Below are 20,878 nucleotides of genomic sequence, written 5' to 3'. Positions count from 1 at the left end.
TCCTGGCACAGGGTGAGGGTTTGGCACAGAGTTGTTGAATGAACATATGGGAAGATCTTGTGCCCCTCTTTCTACTTTTAACAAACTCAAATAGTGGAGGTGAACACTGCTGATAAAGGGAGATGCAAGTTGTTTCTGAGGCAGGGGGTGGGGAGAGACAGCCCAAAAGACCTCTGCCTAAAGGCACAGTGGGCTCTAGAAGTTTAAGGTGTATAACATAATGACTTGGCATATACATATTGTGTAATGGCTACCACAATAACTTTAGTTAACATTCACCACCAAAAATAAATATATACATTTTCCTTTGTTATATTTTAGGGTTTACTACCTTAGCACCTTTGAAATATATCACATAGCATTAATAACTTATAGAATGTTGTATGTTATATATCTCCACAAAACTGAACAAAAAAAAAAAAACCCAGAAAACAATAAAGGAAAAAACTGCCCCAAAACTCAGTGGACATAAAAGACATGAGCCTGCCTTTCTCCTGGAGGTCAGCACCAGCACTGCATCCCAGGCAGAAACACAACCAAAAACAGGCATCTTTATTTGAGTGTCTGCATAACAGAGACTCTTCAGACCCCTAGGGTAAAGGAGCAGGACCTGAAAACTTCCAAGGCTGTGAGAGGGACATCAAGAACCTCCCTTGCTCTCTGATTCCTATCCACCCCCACAATGCCCTCTTTACTTGTGAGACATCCTAACTTACTTCCAGATGAGAACTCTCAGGGTACAACAAGCACTGATCTTGTCCTTAGACAGTGGTATGAGTGCACAGTACTCTGGCATATTCTTCTTTATCCCAAGCTCTTATCCACACAATCCCTGAAGCCTCTGTCAGTTCTAAAGGATCTCCAGGGAGTGTAAATCATTTTCTCAGGTTCTCAGTGCACAGTGGGTCATCACTGGAGATCCAAGGCCATTAGGAACTTTATGAGCATATGAAATTCTTACAGTCACCAACAGGAAGGAAGTTACTTTATATAGGAGGACACTGAACTTTTTATCATATACCCAGTCTACCCAAGGCAAGATGGTCTTATCTTAGCTCCAGGTATCCACAGATGTGGAAGACAAGACCCCAGTCCTGACTTCTTCAGGCTGGGCCAGGGATAGCCCTGAACTAGGTAGAAATCTAGAAGTGTAGGGATCCCCTCCCCATTTTTGAGCTCCCAAGCATGAAGCCAGGAGAATGGATACCCCTGTTCCATGGAAGAGCTGCTTTCATGCTCTTTATCCTCTGCCTTATGTCCCTTACCTGGTTTCTACTCTTCCTTGATTGTACCTTCATGGTCCTCACTTGAGAAGTCAATATGAGCTCTTGTGCCTGTGTACATGTGAGGATGCAGGGATGAAAATAACCCCATATGGGGAGGAAGTGGGCAGGGTTCCTAGGATCTTAGGGTCTCTCATTTCTAAAATAAACCTGAAGGGAAGGGTTGAGACTTGACCAAGGAAGCTGGAGCTTGGCCTAATCTTCAGATAACCTCCTGTGGGATGAGTCAGTACCTACTTCTTTCTGGGCCACAATTTCCCAATTGTACATCAGGATTTAAGATGTGGAACAGCATAAGCAAGTGATCAGCCAGGGTAAGTTTTCATGCTCAATTAGTACTGAATGGGGTGTCAGTGTGGGACGCTGCTCAGGTAAGCATAGGTACAGAATGCTTATTATCACAGGGGTGCATTAGGGGACAAGCCACTAGTCAACAAGGCCTCATTTCAAGACTGGTAGACAACAAAAGCCAGATGCCCTACTGAGGAGAGATTAGGCATGTTGTGCATGCATAGACAGCATATCCATCCCTTTGGTCATGAAGTGCCAGTCTCAGTGCCCTTGCCCCCTCCTCGTCCAATGACATTCCTTCTCTTTCTATTAGAAAATAACATAGATGTTGGCCATGTAAAAGCATCAGATATGAGAATTATCCAATCTGCCTTCACTCTTATCTCTGCCACTATGCACAGGGGAATATGTCCCAGAGAAGTGACCTCTCTTGTCCAAGGTCACACAGGAGAGAGATACTCCTTTTTCATTAGGAAACAACAACAACAACAAAATCCTAAAGGAAGGTTATGCAACTTAATCTTGAAATTCCCACTATGGCAGTTCTTACATTATCTGTCTTTTTGCTCCAACATCTTAGCATGTGGTCCCTATCATCAGGGCTGTCCATGGACCAGGATGGCAGTTGGAGCTTCAGGCTAGACCAACCACCCTGTCTTCATTTCAGACATCAGGCAGGAGAGCAGAAGGAGAGCAAAGCAGGCCCTCCCAGCTGTGTCATTTCTGTTTGAGCAGCCTCCCCAAAGTCCCACAGCATGCTTCTGACCACAAAAAATTGACCTGAATTTCATCTTGTCACTCCTGGCTTCAGTAGACATTGGGAACATTGCCTTGTAATTTTCTGAATGGCTGCCTGAAAAGAAATCTTTCTCTGTATAGATTAAGAGATAATGGAAAGGTGGAAACTACCAGAAGTTGAAGAGGAGAAGAGAATTTTATTGTCACACAAACTGGGCTTTTGTTCACTTTCCATAGCCTCTCTTTTCTATTTCTTTATTCAGCCACAGAAATAACAAAAGTCTTGCTTTGAAAGCAGAAATTTGAGTGGAATCCCTGATTTCTGTTCCCACCTGAATGACCAGAGAGAGGCACTAGATGGCTTCCATCTGACTGTTACTTGTAAGTAGTTCTAAGCAAATCCTTTCTATTTCATACAAGGAGTGGGATGATTCTAAGGTTGTAGCGCCTGTTAGGTAGACACCGTGTTCCTAAAGAGCTGAATCAAATTAGGTTTCTATAATTCAAAATAATACAATGTTTTGACACTTTTTATTTTCCAATAATATATACTTAGAACCTACCTGGTGCATATTATTAGTTATGATAATCTTCACAAAACAGAATAATCAAATGGTAAATAGTCAAATGTTATAATTAACTAAACATTGATGGAACTAAAAATGTATCTGGATATGTTTTAATAGGAATTATAAAAGTCAGAGAGGTTGACTTGGTAGAAATAACAACACCTAAACAAAACTTAAAATAGGAGAATCTGTAGACCTGTAGTCAGTACATGATCATATGTATTAAAAAATCAATCCAGTGGTGCCTGGATGGCTCAGTTGAGCATACAACTTTAGCTCAGGTCATGATCTCATGGTTCATGCGTTAGAGCCCTGCATTGGGCTTGTTGCTGTCAGTGAGAAAACCACTTTAGAACCTCTGTACCCCCCGTCCAACTCTCTCTGCCCTTATCCCACTCATGTTCTCTCACTCAAAAATAAATTTAAAAAAATCAATCCATTTGCGTAACCTATATTAACAGGGCGGTAAAAGATTCAATCAATTAAAAATAATGAGTAAACTAAGATTGTTTTAGTGTGATATTCACTATACATTGTGGTATAATGAGCATACAGGTTTCAGGTTCAACAAGTCTGTATAATTATATACTTGGTGATCACCACGATAAGTGTAGTCACCATCTGTCACCAAACAACGTTACAACTATCTTATTGACTATCTTGCCTGTGCTATACTTTTCATGTCTGTGATTTAATTATTTTGTAACTGGAAATCTGGACCTCTTGATCCCTTTATCAACTTCACCCATCCTCCCACCAACCTCCCCTCTGTTGTTTTTTGTATTTAAAAATCTGTTTTTTGTGGGTTTCTTTCTGCTTTGCTTGTTTTGTTTATTTTTTAATATAATTTATTGTCAAATTGGTTTCCATACAACACCCAGTGCTCATCCCAAGAAGTGCTCTCTTCAATGCAATCACCCACTTTCCCCTACCCCCCACCCACCATCAACCCTCAGTTTGTTCTCAGTATGTAAGAGTTTCTTATGGTTTTCCTCCCTCCCTCTCTGTAACGTTTTCCCCTTTCCCCTCCCCCATGGTGTTCTGATAAGTTTCTCAATACCCACATATGAGTGAAATTATATGGTATCCGTCTTTGACTGACTTATTTCACTTAGTATAATACCCTCCAGTTCCATCTATGTTGCTGCAAGTGGCCAGATTTCATTCTTTTTCATTGTCAAGTAGTATTCCACTGTATACAAAAACTACATCTTCTTTATCCATTCATCAGTTGATGGGCATTTAGGCTCTTCCCATAATTTAGTTATTGTTGAAAGTTCTGTTATAAACATTGAGGCACATGTGTCCCTATGCACCAGCACTCCTGTATCCCTTGGGTAAATTCCTAGCAGTGCTATTGCTGGGTCATAGGGTAAGTCTATTTTTAATTTTTTGAGGAACCTCCACGCTGTTTTCCAGGGCAGCTGCACCAGTTGGCATTCCAATCAACAGTGCAAGAGGGTTCCCGTTTCTCTACATCCTCACCAGCATCTATAGCCTCCTGATTTGGTCATTTTAGCCACTCTGACCAGCATGAGGTGGTATCTCAGTGTGGTTTTTATTTGTATTTCCCTGATGAGGAGTGATGTCGAGCATCATTTCATGTGTCTATTGGGCATTGGGATGCTTTCTTTGGAAAAATGTCTATCCATGTCTTCTGTTCATTTCCTCACTGGATTATTTGTTTTTCAGGTGTGGAGTTTGGTGAGTTGTTTATAGATTTTGGACACTAGCCCTTTATCCGATATGTCATTTGCAAATATCTTCTCCCACTCCATCAGTTGCCCTTTAGTTTTGTTGATTGTTTCCTTTGTAATGCAGAAGCTTTTTATCTTCATGAAGTCCCAATAGTTCATTTTTGCTTTTAGTTCCTTTGCTTCTGGAGATGTGCCTAGTAAGAAATTGCTGCGGCTGAGGTCAGAGAGGTTTTTTCCTGCTTTCTCCTCTAGGGTTTTGATGGTTTCCTGTCTCACATTCAGGTCCTTTATCTATTTTGAGTTTATTTTTGTGAATGGTGTCAGAAAGTGGTCTAGTTTCATCCTTCTGCATGTTGCTGTCCAGTTCTCCCAGCACCATTTGTTAAAGAGACTGTCTTTTTTCAATTGGATATTCTTTCTTGCTTTGTCAAAGATTAGTTGGCCATACTTTTGTGGGTCCAGTTCTGGAGTCTCCATTCTATTCCATTGGTCTATGTGTCTGTTTTTGTGCCAATACCATGCTGTCTTGATGATGACAGCTTTGTAGTAAAGGCTAAAGTCTGGGATTGTGATGCCTCCCATTTTGGTTTTCTTCTTCAATATTACTTTGGCTATTTGGAGTCTTTGGTGGTTCCATACAAATTTTGGGAATGTTTGTTCTAGCTTCGAGAAGAATGCTGGTGCAATTTTGATTGGGATTGCATTGAATGTGTAGATCGCTTTGGGTAGTATTGACATTTTAACAATATTTATTCTTCCAGTTCATGAGCACGGGATGTTTTTCTGTTTGTGTCTTCTTCACTTTCCTTCATAAGCTTTCTATGGTTTTCAGCATACATCTGAAAACATCTTTTACATCTTTGGTTAGGTTTATTCCTAGGTATTTTATGCTTCCTGGTGCAGTTGTGAATGGGATCAGTTTCTTTATTTGTCTTTCTGTTGCTTCATTATTAGTGTATAAGAATGCAACTGATTTCTGTACATTAATTTTGTATCCTGCGACTTTGCTGAATTCATATATCAATTTTGCAGAGTTTTGGTGGAGCCTATCAGGTTTTCCATGTAAAATATCATGTCATCTGCAAAAAGTGAAAGTTTGACTTCATCTTTGCCAATTTTGATGCCTTTGATTTCCTTTTGTTGTCTGAATGTTGATGCTAGGACTTCCAACACTATGTTAAACAACAGTGGTGAGAGTGAATATCCCTGGCGTGTTCCTGGTCTCAGGGGGAATACTCTATTTCCCCATTGAAGATGATATTAGCCGTGGGCTTTTTATAAATGGCTTTTATGATGTCGAAGTATGTTCCTCCTATCCCGACTTTCTTGAGGGTTTTAATCAAGAAAGGATGCTGTATTTTGTCAAATGCTTTTTCTTCATCTATTGACAGGATCATATGGTTCTTATCTTTTCTTGTATTAATGTGATGTATCACATTGATTGATTTGCGAATATTGAACCAGCCCTGCATCCCAGGAATGAATCCCACTTGATCATGTTGAATAATTCTTTTTATGTGATATTGAATTCGATTTGCTAGTATCTTATTGAGAATAAAGAAGGAGGTGTGGAAAAAGAAACAAAGATAAAGTTACCCAGACAGAGAAACTAAAGGGCTTGATTATTCCAGAGAGAGAAAGGAAAGAAGTAGGTGTAGAACATATATCAAGAGAATGGATTAAATATGTCTGCTTAAACAAACCAACAGAGTAACCAGACTAGAGGAGGGAAGAGATTTGAAGGAGAAAAGGAAGGAAGAATATAAATAGCAAGAATTGTCTGAGAATTAATCCAGGCAATGCAGCAGTGCTGGTCTGGAGAAGGGGGCTGTCTGGTTCCTCAGTGTCTATCCCACTCCAGTAGATACAGTTACCTGGCACAGAGGAGTGTGGTTTGGTGTAGATGGGTCCCACTTCCACTGTGGACTCTGTGAACTGATCTCTGAGGCCCCATGTTGCTGGTGGTGGGAAGAAAAATGACGACCACCCCGCAGTCTCTTCTCCACAGACTTGGTGTCCCAAATCACTCTGTTCAAGCTGTTCTCACTGTGCTATGGGTGCAGAGGACGCAGTCTGCCTCACTCCACCAACTCCCGTGCCCCAGTGCTTGGCTAGGATTCAAACCCCCCTCTCTGTGCACCCTGATACTGGGGAAGTGTCTCTCCATGCCACCCAATATGTGGTCCCAGCTGGTTTTGTCTTATCCTGCAGCCCTTCAGGAAGGGGACCGCTTTCTCCTACTGCAGACAGCGTCCTGACCTAGCCACTAAGCCTGGGGTTGGCTCCCCTCCTCCCCAGGTGTGTGAACAGGGCAGCCAGCTCCAGTCTGGAGAAAGTCCCACAGTTAGAGATGGGATCCCTCTCTGTCCCAATCGGAGGTTTATCTCTTGTCCACATACAGCCTTAAGCTTCCCCAGACTCTCTTTCTCTTCCCCTTGTCTCTCCACAGAAGGGGATCCCTTCCCTCTGTGCCAGCGTGGCCCATTGTATCTCTCCCAGTCCACAATCACCCACCTATGGCCCCTCAGGTTGTCCCGGTGTCTCCCTGGTAGCAGCTTAGTCTCTTTTCCTCCCAGACTCAAAGTCATTTGGCTTCAAATTTCAAAAACTTTTCTGTGTCTTGACTGTTGAAAATAATGCCTTCTGAACATGGAGATGCAGAGATTTCTTGGACATATTGTTTTGTTTGCTATGGATGTGTTCCCAGAAGTGGAATTGCTAGATTATGTTCTATTTTTAATTTCTTGAGAAATCTCCATACTATTTTCCATAGTGAGTGTACCAACTTTCTATCCCCCCAATAGTGGACAAAGGTTCCCTTTTCCCCACATCTTCACTAGCATTTATCCCTTGTCTTTTTTATGATAGCTATTCAAATTGATGTGATGTGATATATCAATGTGACCTTGGTTTGCATCTTTCTGATGGTTAGCTACATCAGGCACCTTTTTATGCACCTGTTTGTCTTTGTTTATATTCTCTGGGAAAATGCCAGAGCACTGTACACTGCATCTGGGGTCCATGGACAAGACCAGTCTGCACTGAACCTTCAGGGTCCTAATTGGATATGCAATGGTGGGTGCAGAATCACTCTTCTGGCTGAGGTGAGGGTGATGTATTAGTAAAGAGGACACCATGGGAGTGGACAGAAAAAAGAGTAGGAGGAGGCATCTGAAATCCTTTGCTTTGGAAGCTGAAGGTCCTGTTCTTTTGCCCACGTGACTCTGGAAAGCCACTGCCTTGAGGATACCCAAATAAAGGTATCCCTTTTTTCCGTGGTATGCCTGCTTGGGGCTATAATGCTAGAGCTGGAGAACAGAATTCAAGAAGTCTTCTTCCATGATACCTAGGGTGTTCTGCTGGAGGAACTGGAGCATGAAAAGTCATGTACAGGCCATTGTGGTTGTCCTCCTGCCCAGAAACAACTTGAAACTGTTAGCAGTATTTCTCTCTTCAGTGTAGGTGGTTAAAAGGGGAGATGGGCTCCAAGACCTTGTCATTTATTTATTAACTATGCACTAAGCTTTTAACCTGATGCCAGGTACCTTGTTGGGCCCATGTGTGGAGCTGAAAATACCAAGAGCTACCTGCCTTCCAGGAACTCAAGTCTAGAGATAGGCAATAGCACAAAAGCAAAGGCATGTGAAAGAAAAAAGCAAATGATGTGTGCTATGAATGAAGGCTGGAGAGTCATTGGGTAGGAAGGTATGAAAGGCCTCACTGGGGATGACATTGCTGAGAACAGAATGACAAAAGGGAGCTAGACTTGAACAAGTCATCGTGCAGTGTGTCAGGAAGAAGCTACCACTGCTTCAGACACTCACTAACAGAAGCCAGTTTGTCCAGAGGAGGTGAAAAAGGCAGCCAGTGTGGCTGGAGGGAAACTAGGAGGAGAGCAAAGGGGAGGGAGGAGGGGCAGGGAGAAGTGCTGAGGCCTGGTAGAAAGTTATCTGTTGCTCTTCTGTTACTGCATTGTCCCAATACCTTGCACTGTAAAACACATATATTTAATACCTCACAATTTTTTGTGGATGAGGAAACCAGGCACATATTAACTTGGTTCCCCAGCCTCAGGGTATGTCAGAAGCTGCAGCTGTGGCCTCAACTGAGGCTAGATTGGAAGAATATTTTCTCCCAAGTTGACTCATATGATTCAGGATGCCATTTGGACTCAGAGCCTGGGTTCCTATGTGTCTTTCAGCCTGGACACTGCCTCAGTTCTCTGCCATGTGAGCCTCTATATAATGGCAGCTCAAAACACTACTTGATTTTTGGTTAAAGAAAGGTAAAGAAAAAAGGGATAAAGAAAAAGGGAAAGGGAAAGAGGAGAGAAATGGTACATGAGAGGAAGTAACTAGGAAGTGAAAGACTATTTGAAATTGAAACTTAGACATGACTTTCCATCACATTGGCTGTATCCTATCGGTCAGAAACCAGTCGCTAGCCACTTAGGAGTTACAAAACAATATACCACAAGTCAGCATGGGGAGCCATTGTGAAGGCTGCCCCCTCATAGATTGAAATGAGACAACTGAGTCTCATTCTAAATACAACAGGAAACAACTGGTTTTACTACCATTCTACCCCATCATGGGACCCGTATTAAAATAAGGCCAAGAGGAAGAGTGGCTGTTCCATTACTACACTGATGTCTCTTTTGAATAGTACTCCATGCCACATCCCGCCCCTTTTTTTAATTCTTCCATACTTGATTTTGGGCCTCAGATACACTGGACAACAGCCCACACATATTAAATTTTTTTTTAAGTTTATTTATTTTTGAGACAGAGAGAGACAGAGCATGAACGGGGGAGGGTCAGAGAGAGAGGGAGACACAGAATCGGAAGCAGGCTCCAGGCTCTGAGCCATCAGCCCGGAGCCCGACGCGGGGCTCGAACCCACAGACCGCGAGATTGTGACCTGAGCCGAAGTCGGACGCTTAACCGACTGAGCCACCCAGGTGCCCCAGCCCACACATATTATAAATATTATCCATATATTATCCATTTACACCCGATGAGGCTCCTAGGAAGTATATTCTAGCCTGATCCCAACATGCACATTAGGAAACTATGGAATACTTGAGAGACACATTGAGTTAGGACATATAACTGGTAAAACAAAGAAAAAAAGCTGAATTCAGTTCTGTATCCTCAAAATTAGAACCCTACTTGCATTTCCAGGGAGTTGTGGCTATGGCATTTTTGACTCATTGTTTACAGTTAAGGAGATGACATTGGAGGAGAAAGATAAGCAGTCAACTATCAATAAGGGGTTCTAGATAGGTCTCATTTAAAGAAGGGCCCCAGGTACTGGAATCTTGAAAAAGTGACTTCACTTCCTTGGTGATAGGCTTCAACAGAACTTAGAACTCTGGTAACCAGGTGCCCACATTCTAGAGATGGCCTGCTTTCCAGCTCACTTGCCCAGAGTCACTCTAGAGAACAAAATGTTCTGTTGCTGTATCCCCATTTTCAGGATATGTGGGCTTAAGAAAGCCCAGAGTGAGAAACCTTTATGTCACTGTAGACATCAGCTCAGCCCTCATCTCCGAAGCTGTTGGTCATTTGGCAGGAGGCGCTCACAGGTAACACAAGGTAGCTCAGGGCAGCCCACTGGAGAGCATGCCACAACTCTGATCCTGCCCAGAGCAGGCCTACACCTCTTGCCCCTCGTGTGTGTGTGTGTGTGTGTGTGTGTGTGTGAGAGAGAGAGAGAGAGAGATCAGGGGAGGGGACAGAGGACGAGGGCTATGCCCTTCATGAGCAGAAGCAAGATGTCAGGTGTTGAAAGCCTAGCACATCTCTCATGTTCATACCCCAGGTCTTGGCAGGCAGGAGACGATAATTGCTGGGGACCAAGTTCAACTACCTATATGTTAATTACGAGCCCTAGAGTTTCTTCTGGTTTCCTCCTTGCTGGATGTCTTTACAGCTTCCCCTCTTAGCCTGTACTGTAGAGAACACAATTTCTAATGGGGATGTCCCCTTGTGGCAATGTCCAGGGAGGACCCTAAGGTCTCTTGGCCCGACTACGGGGCACTGTACTTGCAGAGCTTCACCCAAGATATCTTTGAGGAGCTGGTCCATGGCTTCAACTACGGCAGCGCCCTAGATAAGTGTCAGGTGCAGAAGGATACCAAGAATCAGCGCTGCTCTGAGGTAAGAATGGGAAGAGGGTTTTTCACACCCAGGGCCTGCACATAAATATGGGGCCAAACCTGAGGCCCTCACATTGTATTTCCACATGAGCGTCCCACAGGCCCAACCACAAAATAATCTGAATATCCAAACCTCTGCCACCAGCTATGTGGTAAGGTAGGAGGACACTCTTTACATATGTTGGAATGGTAGAGAATGCATGTATTGTGTATGTATTTTATTTTTTATATTTTGATAGAGAACATATTTAATGTTTTTAATTAATCATTTTTATTTATTTATTTATTTTTTACTTTTCATGAGGCCATGAGTATCTTTGCATTTTACTGCTGTTTTATTATTTTACCTACTTGCCCCAGATATCCTGGGTAGCACTCAGCTCCACTGTCCTTGCAGAACTTCTCCAAGCCCTTACATATCATCACACAAAACAGGGTGATTTAACACAAAATTAAGGGTGGGATGAAGCCATTCTATATGTTTCTGTAATGTCTTGTCTCTCAGAACACATTAAATTATTGTAGGCCCACCAAGTCATGAGCTGTGTTCTTATATGTCTTCATAATATTCCATAAAGGAGGTTGTGTGCCACTGTTTCAGCCTTTCAAGTCTGTTGGAACTTGACAGGATTCAATTCTGTTTTCATGTCAACAGTGATGCAGGGAAAATCTTAAGTGTCCTAAAAGAATGTTTTAGGTTGCTAGATCTGCCATAACATGGAAGCACTAATTGGGTGGAAGGACTTTGATGCCTCCTGGCTGAGATACCTGCCTCTGTCTTTTAAGAGTTTCACCCAGGAAATCTTTGATGAGCTGCTCTAAGGATTAAATTCCATCTCCCTTGACAAGCAGCAGGTGCATCAGTCCAGCAACAACATCAAGTGCTGGTATAGGGTGAGAACAGGTCCAGATTCATGTCCTTTCTCGGGACCCAGAGATGATCAGGGTAAGCCTGGAACCCAGACTACAATTGACTGGCTCCCTGGGGCCTGCTGAAGAAGGTGGTTTCCCCCAGAAACTTTCTCCCTATCAGGAACAGACCAAGCCTCATTAGCTTAGAGGAAATGCAGCCCATGCTTTTGACAATTCTCAGGACTAACCTATATGATCTTGAGCAGCATTCGAAATTCTAACCCTCTGTTTTCTCATATCTACAGTAGGGATGTTTACTGATGACTCACTGGCATAATGCTCTTAATATAGGCTATTAAAAGAAGTGCTATTGTTGCTCAGCTAAGAGAATGCTTGGAAGTTACCAATGGTTTATCATTTCCCCCATAAAACCAATTGCAATTTTAAGCCTAGAACCTTATTCTGTGTGGGCACCCGAGTCCCTTCTCTTTCACAAGTTCCCAAAGGGATGGGGGTCTTTGGTCTGAGAACCAGACCCTGATCTTCCTGGTAGTTCATGGTATTGAAGCTGACTACATGCCCCTCCTTGTCTACCCGGTGTTAAAAGGAATCAACCCTGTCCCTGGATGAGGCCTGTACAATGCTGAAGCTCAAGGAAGGCACAATGGAAAATTTTTTACAGTCCCTGCTACAATCACCTTTCCAGGATAGAAACATCTCAAACATCACAACCATTTTCTGCATATACCAGGTGTTCCCCATGGCCCAATTAGTCCTGGGACAGCAGTTCAAAAGGTGAGTGCTTGCCTCATACACAGCACAGGGGGGAGCCTCCCATTTACTACTTGTGTATCTTGGGAATGTCACTGCACCTCTATGAGCTTCACTTTCCTCTTCTGGGAGTGCGGTGGTAAGAGGATGAACCTCACAGTGTCAACTGTAGTAAACTATGGGAGAAAACATGGCATGGGCTTATCTGGTGCCTGACTCTGTAGAAAGGGCTGCTGGACATGCTGAGTATCTTTAGGTTTAATAGTTCTCTCTCTCTCCAGTGAAGAAGCTCTCAACCTCAACCCTCGCAGGCCTGTGGCACTTCTGAATTTAGAAAAGGACATGGAAAGCAGAAGTTGTCCTGTTTGCAAAGGACTTCTGAGATTCTATCTAGCTGGGCTTGGTATTTTTCCTTTATATGGCCAGACTAGGGCTTGCTGGGGGACAGGCAGAGGCACCCATGGCCCACACAGTTATCTGAAAAGTACTGGTTGGGTTAATTCAATCAACAGTATATGTTAATCACCTAGTAATGCAGGCACTTTTCTAGTCACTAAGATAATTCAGTGAATAAAGTAGACACAATGCCTTGGTGTCAATTCTAGTCAGAGAGTAGGCAATCACTCTACACTCATGTCCTTGGTTCATTATATGTGACATTTTCATGGCGTCCTCTGGGTATGAAAGGATTGTCCCTTATTTGACCATTATGACAGACTACAAGACCAAGTAAACATACTCATGTTCAGGTCTTCAGGTTCAGTAGGAGGGCCTCCTGCATCCACAGAGCAGCATAAGAGACTTTAGGGGTTGTGGCTGGAGGAGGACTTTCAGAACCATGGAACTCACAGATCTCTTGATTTCCATAGGAGGGCTTATGTTTGGGGGCTTCCTGTGAAGAAGCAAATGAGTCAAAGAGAGCTGTGGATGGGGCCCCAAAACTGGGAAGCAAAGCACAGTCTGGGTTCAGTTGGTGCCTAAGAGACCCATCCCTTCTACTGTTCTATCTGGCTCTGCCTGCTTCTCTCCATATCTACCTCTGCTTACCACAGCAACTAGGGCCAAGAACAGAAGGTGTAGTGAGAAGACTGCTCATAAATCGGCCTCAAACGTAAGCCCTATTACTGGTCTTTACTGAGGATGGCATTGACTATGCCCAAGGCCGTGGTGAGAAGAGTATCAGTGAAAAAACCAGACTCACACAGGTTTTCTGGATGACTAGGCCTTCCACTGCAAAGGCGGGGTTGGAAGTGGGCTGGGCCATCCTCTGGGATCCATAGAGAAATAATGATGCTGTGGGAGTACAGTGTGGAATAAAAGGCCAGGCCTCTGATGCTTCTCCACACATGACTCTACCCAGCACCCTCTCTCCCATCTTGAGTACATGGCCTGACCAGAAATTTCAGGATACCTGGCAGTCTCTGAATTTTACCAGTTTCAAAGTAAAGACAGCCTATGTGGATATGAAGCTGCATGACTGGAACCTGAAGAACCACACCGCCCTTATCCTGGTGCATCAGGAAACTCTGGAGCCCACTGAGGCAGAGTCAGATGGTAAAGGGGATTAAAATCTGGGAAGACTAACTGGGGTGGGGTTCATGGGCTGAATATTGTTTTGAAAGCAATGGTACCTGTCCTGTTTTTGGGAAGGCACCTGGAAAGTCAGTTATGTGGATGAACCTTTCTCTTTATCCTGGTCCAGTGCCAGCCCCAGGGCTCCTTCCAGTTGCAGAGCCAGAAAAGGGGTCTACTATGGAACTAGAGACAGCGCCAGTTATGTTTCAACCATCACCTCAAGCGTCAGAGCCAGCATCACCTCCATCAGCTGTTCCAGAACTGGAACAAGTGCTAACATCTTCTTCAGCATATGTGCCAGGTCCACAGCTACAATCAGCTCAATCATCAGCTTTACTTAGAATTTTAACTCCAGCTCTAAAAATAGAGACAGAGCCAACTCCAGCGCCAGAGCCTTCCTGCCACGGGCATGTGACCCCAAAGAACCAGCTGAATGAGGAGAAGCCCAGCCTCATGGACTTCCCTCCCAAGCTGGTGGCAGAGCAGCTAACGTACATAGATGCGGTAAGAAGCTGGGCTCTCAGGGCAGGACAGGGCAGGGCACTTTCTACATTTTTGCCGTCAGCTAACCCAGACCTGCCTTTCCCTGATGTGGACTACTATAGTCCGGGTCCAAATTTCAGCTCGACCACTTATCAACCATGTTACCCTGCCAAGGTCCTTAAATCAAGCTTTCACTGTCCAGCTGCAAACTGTAGAGATAGGCACTGATAAGAATTGATGCAGAGTTACTGTGTAGATTAAATGAGATAGAACAGCTAGAAAAATGGGTAGGCCCTGGTCCTTCAGGTGGAGGAAGACAGCTCACTGGGTGCAGTCAAGTCCATGGGTCACCCACCCATCTTCCTTGGAGTCTTAACACCCTGTGCACTTATTAGGCATCTGACATGTACATAACTACAAGGGGAAACAGAGAAACCTATGGTTGTAACTGTCATGGGGGAATGTGCATCGAAAGGAGAGTAGGACCAAAGGGAAAAACAGGTGGAGTGGAAAATGCCCCCTTGTGAGGAGTCACATTGAACTGTCATCTAGAGGCTGGGGTTAGCAAGGATGACCAGGGTACAAATTCTCTCCTTCCTTCCCTGCCAGTATTCACTCCTAGGTCTTCCTGTACTTGACTCCCTCAGTGAAAATAGAATGGAATGAAATCCAGGGATTCCAATCAGGCTCAGGCCACATTCTCAGCTTCAGGAACTAAAGCTCTGACCTGGTAACCTCCTACCTAGGACACTAATCCTGAATGTGAAATGGCTGGCTGAACACTCCTACCCTCCCCACCCCATTCTCTAGGAGCTGTTCAAGAAGGTGCTGCCTCATCAGTGCCTGGGCTCCATCTGGTCCAAGCGGAATAAGCCTGGTAATGAGCACCTGGCACCCACAGTCTGTGCTACCGTCACCCAATTTAACAGTGTGGTCAACTGTGTCATCACCACCTGCCTTGGAAACCCAAGAATGATAGCCCAGGACAGGGCCATGGTGGTGGAGCACTGGATAAAGGTGGCCAAGGTATTTTATGGGAGGCCAAGATGAGTCACTCTTCTGAGCCTTGGAAACTGATATTTCCTTTATCAATTCTCAGGGTTGGAGTCCCTAGTCTAAGCCCTAGGGTCTGCACAGTCCCTAGGCTCTTCCCTCCAGGGACATGCTGACCTTTACTTGCATGTCCCAATGGTGGAACGCTCAGTTCCTACCTGGCTCCTTCCTTGGAATGAGCTAAAATCTTCCCTCTCCCCAGCAGTGTTACTCTTTGGGTCTTATATGTGCCCTTCTGCAGGCACCTGGATATCTGTCATCTTGGAGGGAAAATTTAAACTGAGGGAGACTGATACTTTAGAGCAAATAGGACTCCTGCTACCCACATGACCACTCATTCTCTTCCCTCCCCAGGCCTGTCAAATCATGCGGAACTACTCTTCACTGCATGCCATCCTCTCTGCTCTGCAGAGTGCCTCAATTTACTCTCTGAAGAAGACATGGGAGAAAGTTTCCAGGTGAGTATGCCTCTCTCCATAGAAGGATCAGGGTGGATGAGGGATTTCCCATATGCACATCTTTTCCCCCTCAGTAACTGGGACCCTCCTGGGAGGCAGCAAACCCTGGCAATAGAACCTGGGCTGGTGTACAGGTCTATAACCCACCCTGGAGAATAGTCCACCCTGACTCCAGCTACAGAAATATTTTTTCTTAAATATCACGCACTGAGTTGACCCAAATTAAATATTATCAAGCGCTTACTTTACAGCAACAAAACTCTCTGCCCAATTGAAACCACACCTGACTGAAACAGAGTTGCTCAATTAATATGGAAATGGTGGCACTGGATGACTCACATGAGAGCTCCCTCCATGTCCTACAAACACCTTAGTTCTCAGAGGAATCCAGAGAAAACCCTAATACTGGCAGTTTGACTTTTTGGAGTACTCAAATAAGAGGGACTTACATTCAAGCCACATGATTCCTATAATTTTTTCTGCCATTTTTTCCTCTATTCAGGAAGAGCTTTCAAAAATTTAAAAAGCTGTGCACTGAAGATAACCCACAGAGAAGGGAACTGTTCCTGAAGGTATCATGGGAGGAGGAGGTTTGGGAAGAGAGAGGGTGGGGCCTGAGGGAACAGGGTCCTGAGTGGATGAAGAAAGACTGCTGTGTAGGGGAATGATCTGAAGCATTCCTTGGGGAGGTGAAGCCTTTGGTATGAATATGGTTACAGTTTGGGGTGAAGATTCCATTGGGGGTGGAGCAAGAAGGTGCTGTTCAACCAGATGCTATAGACACCCTGTCTCTCCATATTAACAGCTAGTCCAGATGGGGACCTGTATACAGCTTGAGAGCCCAGAGGACAGCCCTCTGCTCAGTAGTGGGGTTGGGATGGGTGGAGGGAAACAATAATGATAGTAATAGGACACTGAGTCCTCAGAAGACCATGTGATGTAGGTGGTGTTCTCACTTTTCTCAATGAGAAAACAAGCTCAGGAAGGCCAGGCTGCAAGTTCAAGGTCACACATGGAGTGAATGTTGGAGCTGAGATTGTGCTAGAATCACTCACAGCATGTTTAAGGATAATGTAGCATTGGTACCAGCTGACTTGGGTCAGATGTCCAGGGTCTCAAGTCAAAGATGGTGGGGGGGGGGGAGTGGACTGAGGATATTATGGTCTCAATGAACTTGTCCTTGCCCCTGCAGGAGCGGCCATCTAAATGGGCCACCCTGATGATGAGCCGCCAGAGAGCCCAGAAAAGGCTGCAGAAGAAGGTGAGTGTTCCTGGGGAATAGAGCCTCCAGAGTGAGAGGAGAAGGGCTCCTCTCTGACAGCTGGAGGCCTCCAGATCAAGACAGGTGGACCTTTCTACTCCAGCTCCTCCTCTTGTTGCCACAGCTTCCAAAACTCTTATTTTAAAGTGACTGGGAGGAGGGTCTATCCAGCTGGATGCAGAATGGATTTGTGGGTGGAGAGGGGCCTAGGACTACATACAATTTGATTTTCTAAAAGCAGGCCCTGGTGGTGATTAGGAGAAGTCTGATGTCCTTGGAGGGTGAGGGTAAGGGGGAATTGAGAGGCGGCTGCTAGGGATCCTAGGCTGCTCCATGTGAGAACCTGGGGTGGACCAGGAGGCTGAAGCATTTTCAAGGGAGGGTCCCTGTGTGCACCTGAGAGCAGGGACTCATCCCACCCCTACTCTAATGACACAGGGTGTTGTCCCCTTCCTTGGCACTTTCCTCACTGACATGGTGATGCTGGACACTGCAATGGAGGACTATCTGAAGGTGAGTGAACCTCTAGATTGTGTAGGAGGGCCCAGAATCCTGAGGTTTGGGAGTGGAGAACCCCTGTAATGAGTCCTGAGACCTCAGTACTTGGCAAACCTCCCCTCATGAGAGCTTCACAGCTACCCCTGTGAGCTAGAGTTTCTCATCTCAGTGATGAGTGAAGGGAGTTTGCACTTATGACACTGGTCCTGGTGCCCAAGACTGTCTGAATGCAAAGCTGCATGAAGTTTGTCTGAGTTGACCTCAGCCTCTCCCTCTCAGGCTGCTTATGGGGGGAGAGCAAAGTCAGGCACCTCCACATCGGCAAGCACTTACATAGCCTAACAGCCCCCTCCCCCCAGAGGTTTCAGCCTCCCCTTCTGTCATCAGAGAGGGTTGTGCTATAAGGTGCTTGACTGTCCACCCCATGTCCTCCTTTCTCTGGACCCCAGAGCCTGGCTTATATCCCAGTCCTGTTATCTGTGTATGGACAGTCTTCTAGTGTGTCCTGGCACGAGAACAACATGAGAAAGGATGTGTATAAGGAACAAGCAATAACAAGGGGCTCTTTCTGATGGACTTTGGCTATTTGCTTTCTAGGGCGATGAGATCAACCATAAGAAAAAAACTAAGGTGAGCATTTGTGGCACTTCCTATTAGGGAAGTGTAGGGGAGTGGATACCAGAGATGCCCCTGGGAAGAATATTTCTTGGCTTCATCCCCTCCATCACACATTTACTGGAATAGTTTGATAATGAAAAAGTGTAAGACCCATCCATCTGGTAAGTGAAGTCAGGGGAGTGGCATCAGGGATAACTTCCTGCAGGAGGAGGGGCTATTTATACTCACCTCTGCGAACAGGTTGAGACTGGATGAATTTATCAGGGAAGGAAGGCTGCCACATGTGCAAAGACCTAGGACTGGTCCCCTATCCCACTGCTCAACCCACCCAGGCTCTGTGTGCATCCTGTTCTTCTCTTGGCCTAGGAATACGAAGTAATGAAAGAGATCATGCTCCTCCAGGTGGCTGCAGATAACTACACTCTAGAACCGAAGGAGCAGTTTAGAGCCTGGTTCCAGGCTGTGGAGCGACTCAGTGAGGATGAGAGGTGAGGCCCATCAGGAGCTGAGCAAAGGCGTGGACTCTTTCTGGTGGCCACTCTAGGGATCCTGCATCCATGGCTCCCTGGGCAGCCTCAAGCCTTGTTTCCTGGTGATCACTGGAACACCAGATTCCAGCTACTGGGAAAACACTGGGAGAGACACCTGAATTGTAGCTCCTGGTCGACTCACAGGTGTCATTCTCTCTTTAGCTACATCCTGTCCTGCCAGCTGGAGCCCCAATCCTAACTGACCAGTGGAACTCAAGAACAAGAAGAATTGGCCACAATCAAGCTCAGGACTGAGTGAATGTCCAGTGATAGTGCAACCTTTCCTCAGCAGCTTGGACACTTGCTGTGATGAATCCCATCTCCTTGACACTTTTTCCTCCCATCTATTTACCTACTTGGAGTGGCAATATTTATCTTAAATAGTAAAAGCTAGATTTGAATATTATTATATTAAAGCCTTCTTTCTTTTATAGCCCAGGAGTTTGGTTTGGTTCTATTACTTCCTACAGCAACTTAAATGGTGTACAGACTCTCATATTCTTTCTTGAACTAAGAAATCTTACAGAGTCATCAGCTATTGTATGTGGGAGGAAGGAGAAGAGCCAGCCCTCCTCCCAAATTCCTCTTAGAGAACAGGTTAATTTCAGTATAATGAATTTGGGTAAAAAAGAAGAGACAGCCCCTCAGAATTACTGAGATTTAGAGGTTGAAGTTACTTTCACAGGAATGGCAGCAACCATTGAAATTAGATGTCCTTAAGTGTAACAATTTCCAGGACTACTACCTGCCCCAGGACAGTGGCTGCTTTCTACACTTTAAAGGAAAAGGTTTGTTTCCTGCTTCTTTTATTGAGGTGTTGTTTTTTCTTTTGGAGTTTTTTTTTTTTTTTTTTACCAAATATTTGAAACTTTAAGTTTTCTAGTTCAAACTCTGGAATTGCATTAGCCAAAAACATGTAAAGAGGTCAAACCCTACATGTGGAAAGGATAAGGACAGGAGAAGGTAATTTGCAAATTGACTAAGGGCAGGCAGGACTTTCCATTTTCATTCTTCCTCTAGGGGCTCCATGTTAACACTTTACCTAGATTTAAATCCTCCAGGGATCCCTTTCAATGACCTCTGAATCCCCTCCTCTGCTTGTTTTGTATTTGGGGGAAAGATGTGTGATGTACTTTTATGGCCACAGCTGCTGAACATGGTCCCATAAACATCTATGCTAAGAGCTAGGATGTCTAGCATTCCTGCATTTCCTTATGCAGCTTTTTTTTTACATTAGTTAACATACAGTGTAGTCTTGGTTTCAGGAGTAAAACCCAGTGAATCATCTCTTACATTTGATACCCAGTGCTCATCCTGAAAAGTGCCTGCCTTAATGCCCATCACTGATTTAACTCACCTTCAAACCTACTGTCACCCTTAACCCTCAGTTTGTTCTTTGTATTTAAGAGTCTCTTATGGTTTGCCTACCTCTCTGTTTTTATCTTATTTTTCCTTCCCTTCCCCTATGTTCATCTGTTAAGTTTCTCAAATTCCACATATGAGTGAAATCATATAATATCTGTCTTTCTCTGACTGACTTATTTTGCTTAACATAATACCCTCCATTTCCATCTATATTGTTGCAAATGACAATACTTCATTCTTTTTCATTGCCAAGTAGAATTCTATTGTGTGTGTCTGTATGTGTGTGTGTCCCACATCTTTTTGTTTTAATGTTTATTTTTGAGAGACAGAGTGTGAGTGGGGGAAGGGCAGAGGGAGAGAGGGAGACACAGAACATGAAGCAGACCCCAGGCTCTGAATTGTCAGGACAGAGCCCGATGTGGAGCTCCAACTTACAAACCGTGAGATCATGATCTGAGCCAAAAGTGGGAGTTTAACCAACTGAGCCACCCAGGCGCCCATTTTTACATTAGTACATCTTCTTAATCCATTCATCAGTTGATGAGTTCATGGACATTTGGATTTTTTCCATAATTTGAATATTGTTCATGGCTCTGCTATAAACATCAGGGTGCCTGTGCCCTTTCAAATCAGCACTCCTGTATCCTTTGGATAACTTCCTAATAGTGAAATTGCT

At 44.5% G+C, this 20,878-nt stretch overlaps 1 protein-coding gene across 2 annotated transcripts; it reads left to right on the top strand.

Annotated features, from left to right (window-relative positions):
* Nucleotides 1–9,937: 9,937 nt before the first annotated feature.
* On the top strand, nucleotides 9,938–19,270 carry LOC122236198 (ral guanine nucleotide dissociation stimulator-like). Of its 2 annotated transcripts, none has more exons than XM_042977090.1 (13): nucleotides 9,938–10,165; nucleotides 10,632–10,739; nucleotides 12,198–12,385; nucleotides 13,722–13,915; nucleotides 14,064–14,440; nucleotides 15,230–15,445; nucleotides 15,827–15,930; nucleotides 16,433–16,502; nucleotides 17,123–17,191; nucleotides 17,630–17,704; nucleotides 18,287–18,319; nucleotides 18,674–18,795; nucleotides 19,000–19,270. In XM_042977090.1, exons 1-13 carry the CDS (start codon nucleotides 9,980–9,982, stop codon nucleotides 19,034–19,036), a joined length of 1,779 nt encoding a protein of 592 aa, XP_042833024.1. In that variant the 5' UTR covers nucleotides 9,938–9,979; the 3' UTR covers nucleotides 19,037–19,270. The 2 variants fall into 2 exon arrangements, with proteins under 2 accessions (XP_042833024.1, XP_042833025.1); XM_042977091.1 differs by having other exon boundaries at nucleotides 10,087–10,175.
* Nucleotides 19,271–20,878: the final 1,608 nt, after the last annotated feature.

This window comes from Panthera tigris (assembly GCF_018350195.1).
Source record: "Panthera tigris isolate Pti1 chromosome A3 unlocalized genomic scaffold, P.tigris_Pti1_mat1.1 chrA3_random_Un_scaffold_79, whole genome shotgun sequence".
NCBI lineage: Eukaryota > Metazoa > Chordata > Mammalia > Carnivora > Felidae > Panthera > Panthera tigris.
The sequence above is the reverse complement of the archived record's forward strand: the minus strand, read 5'-3'. Positions and strand labels throughout refer to the sequence as shown.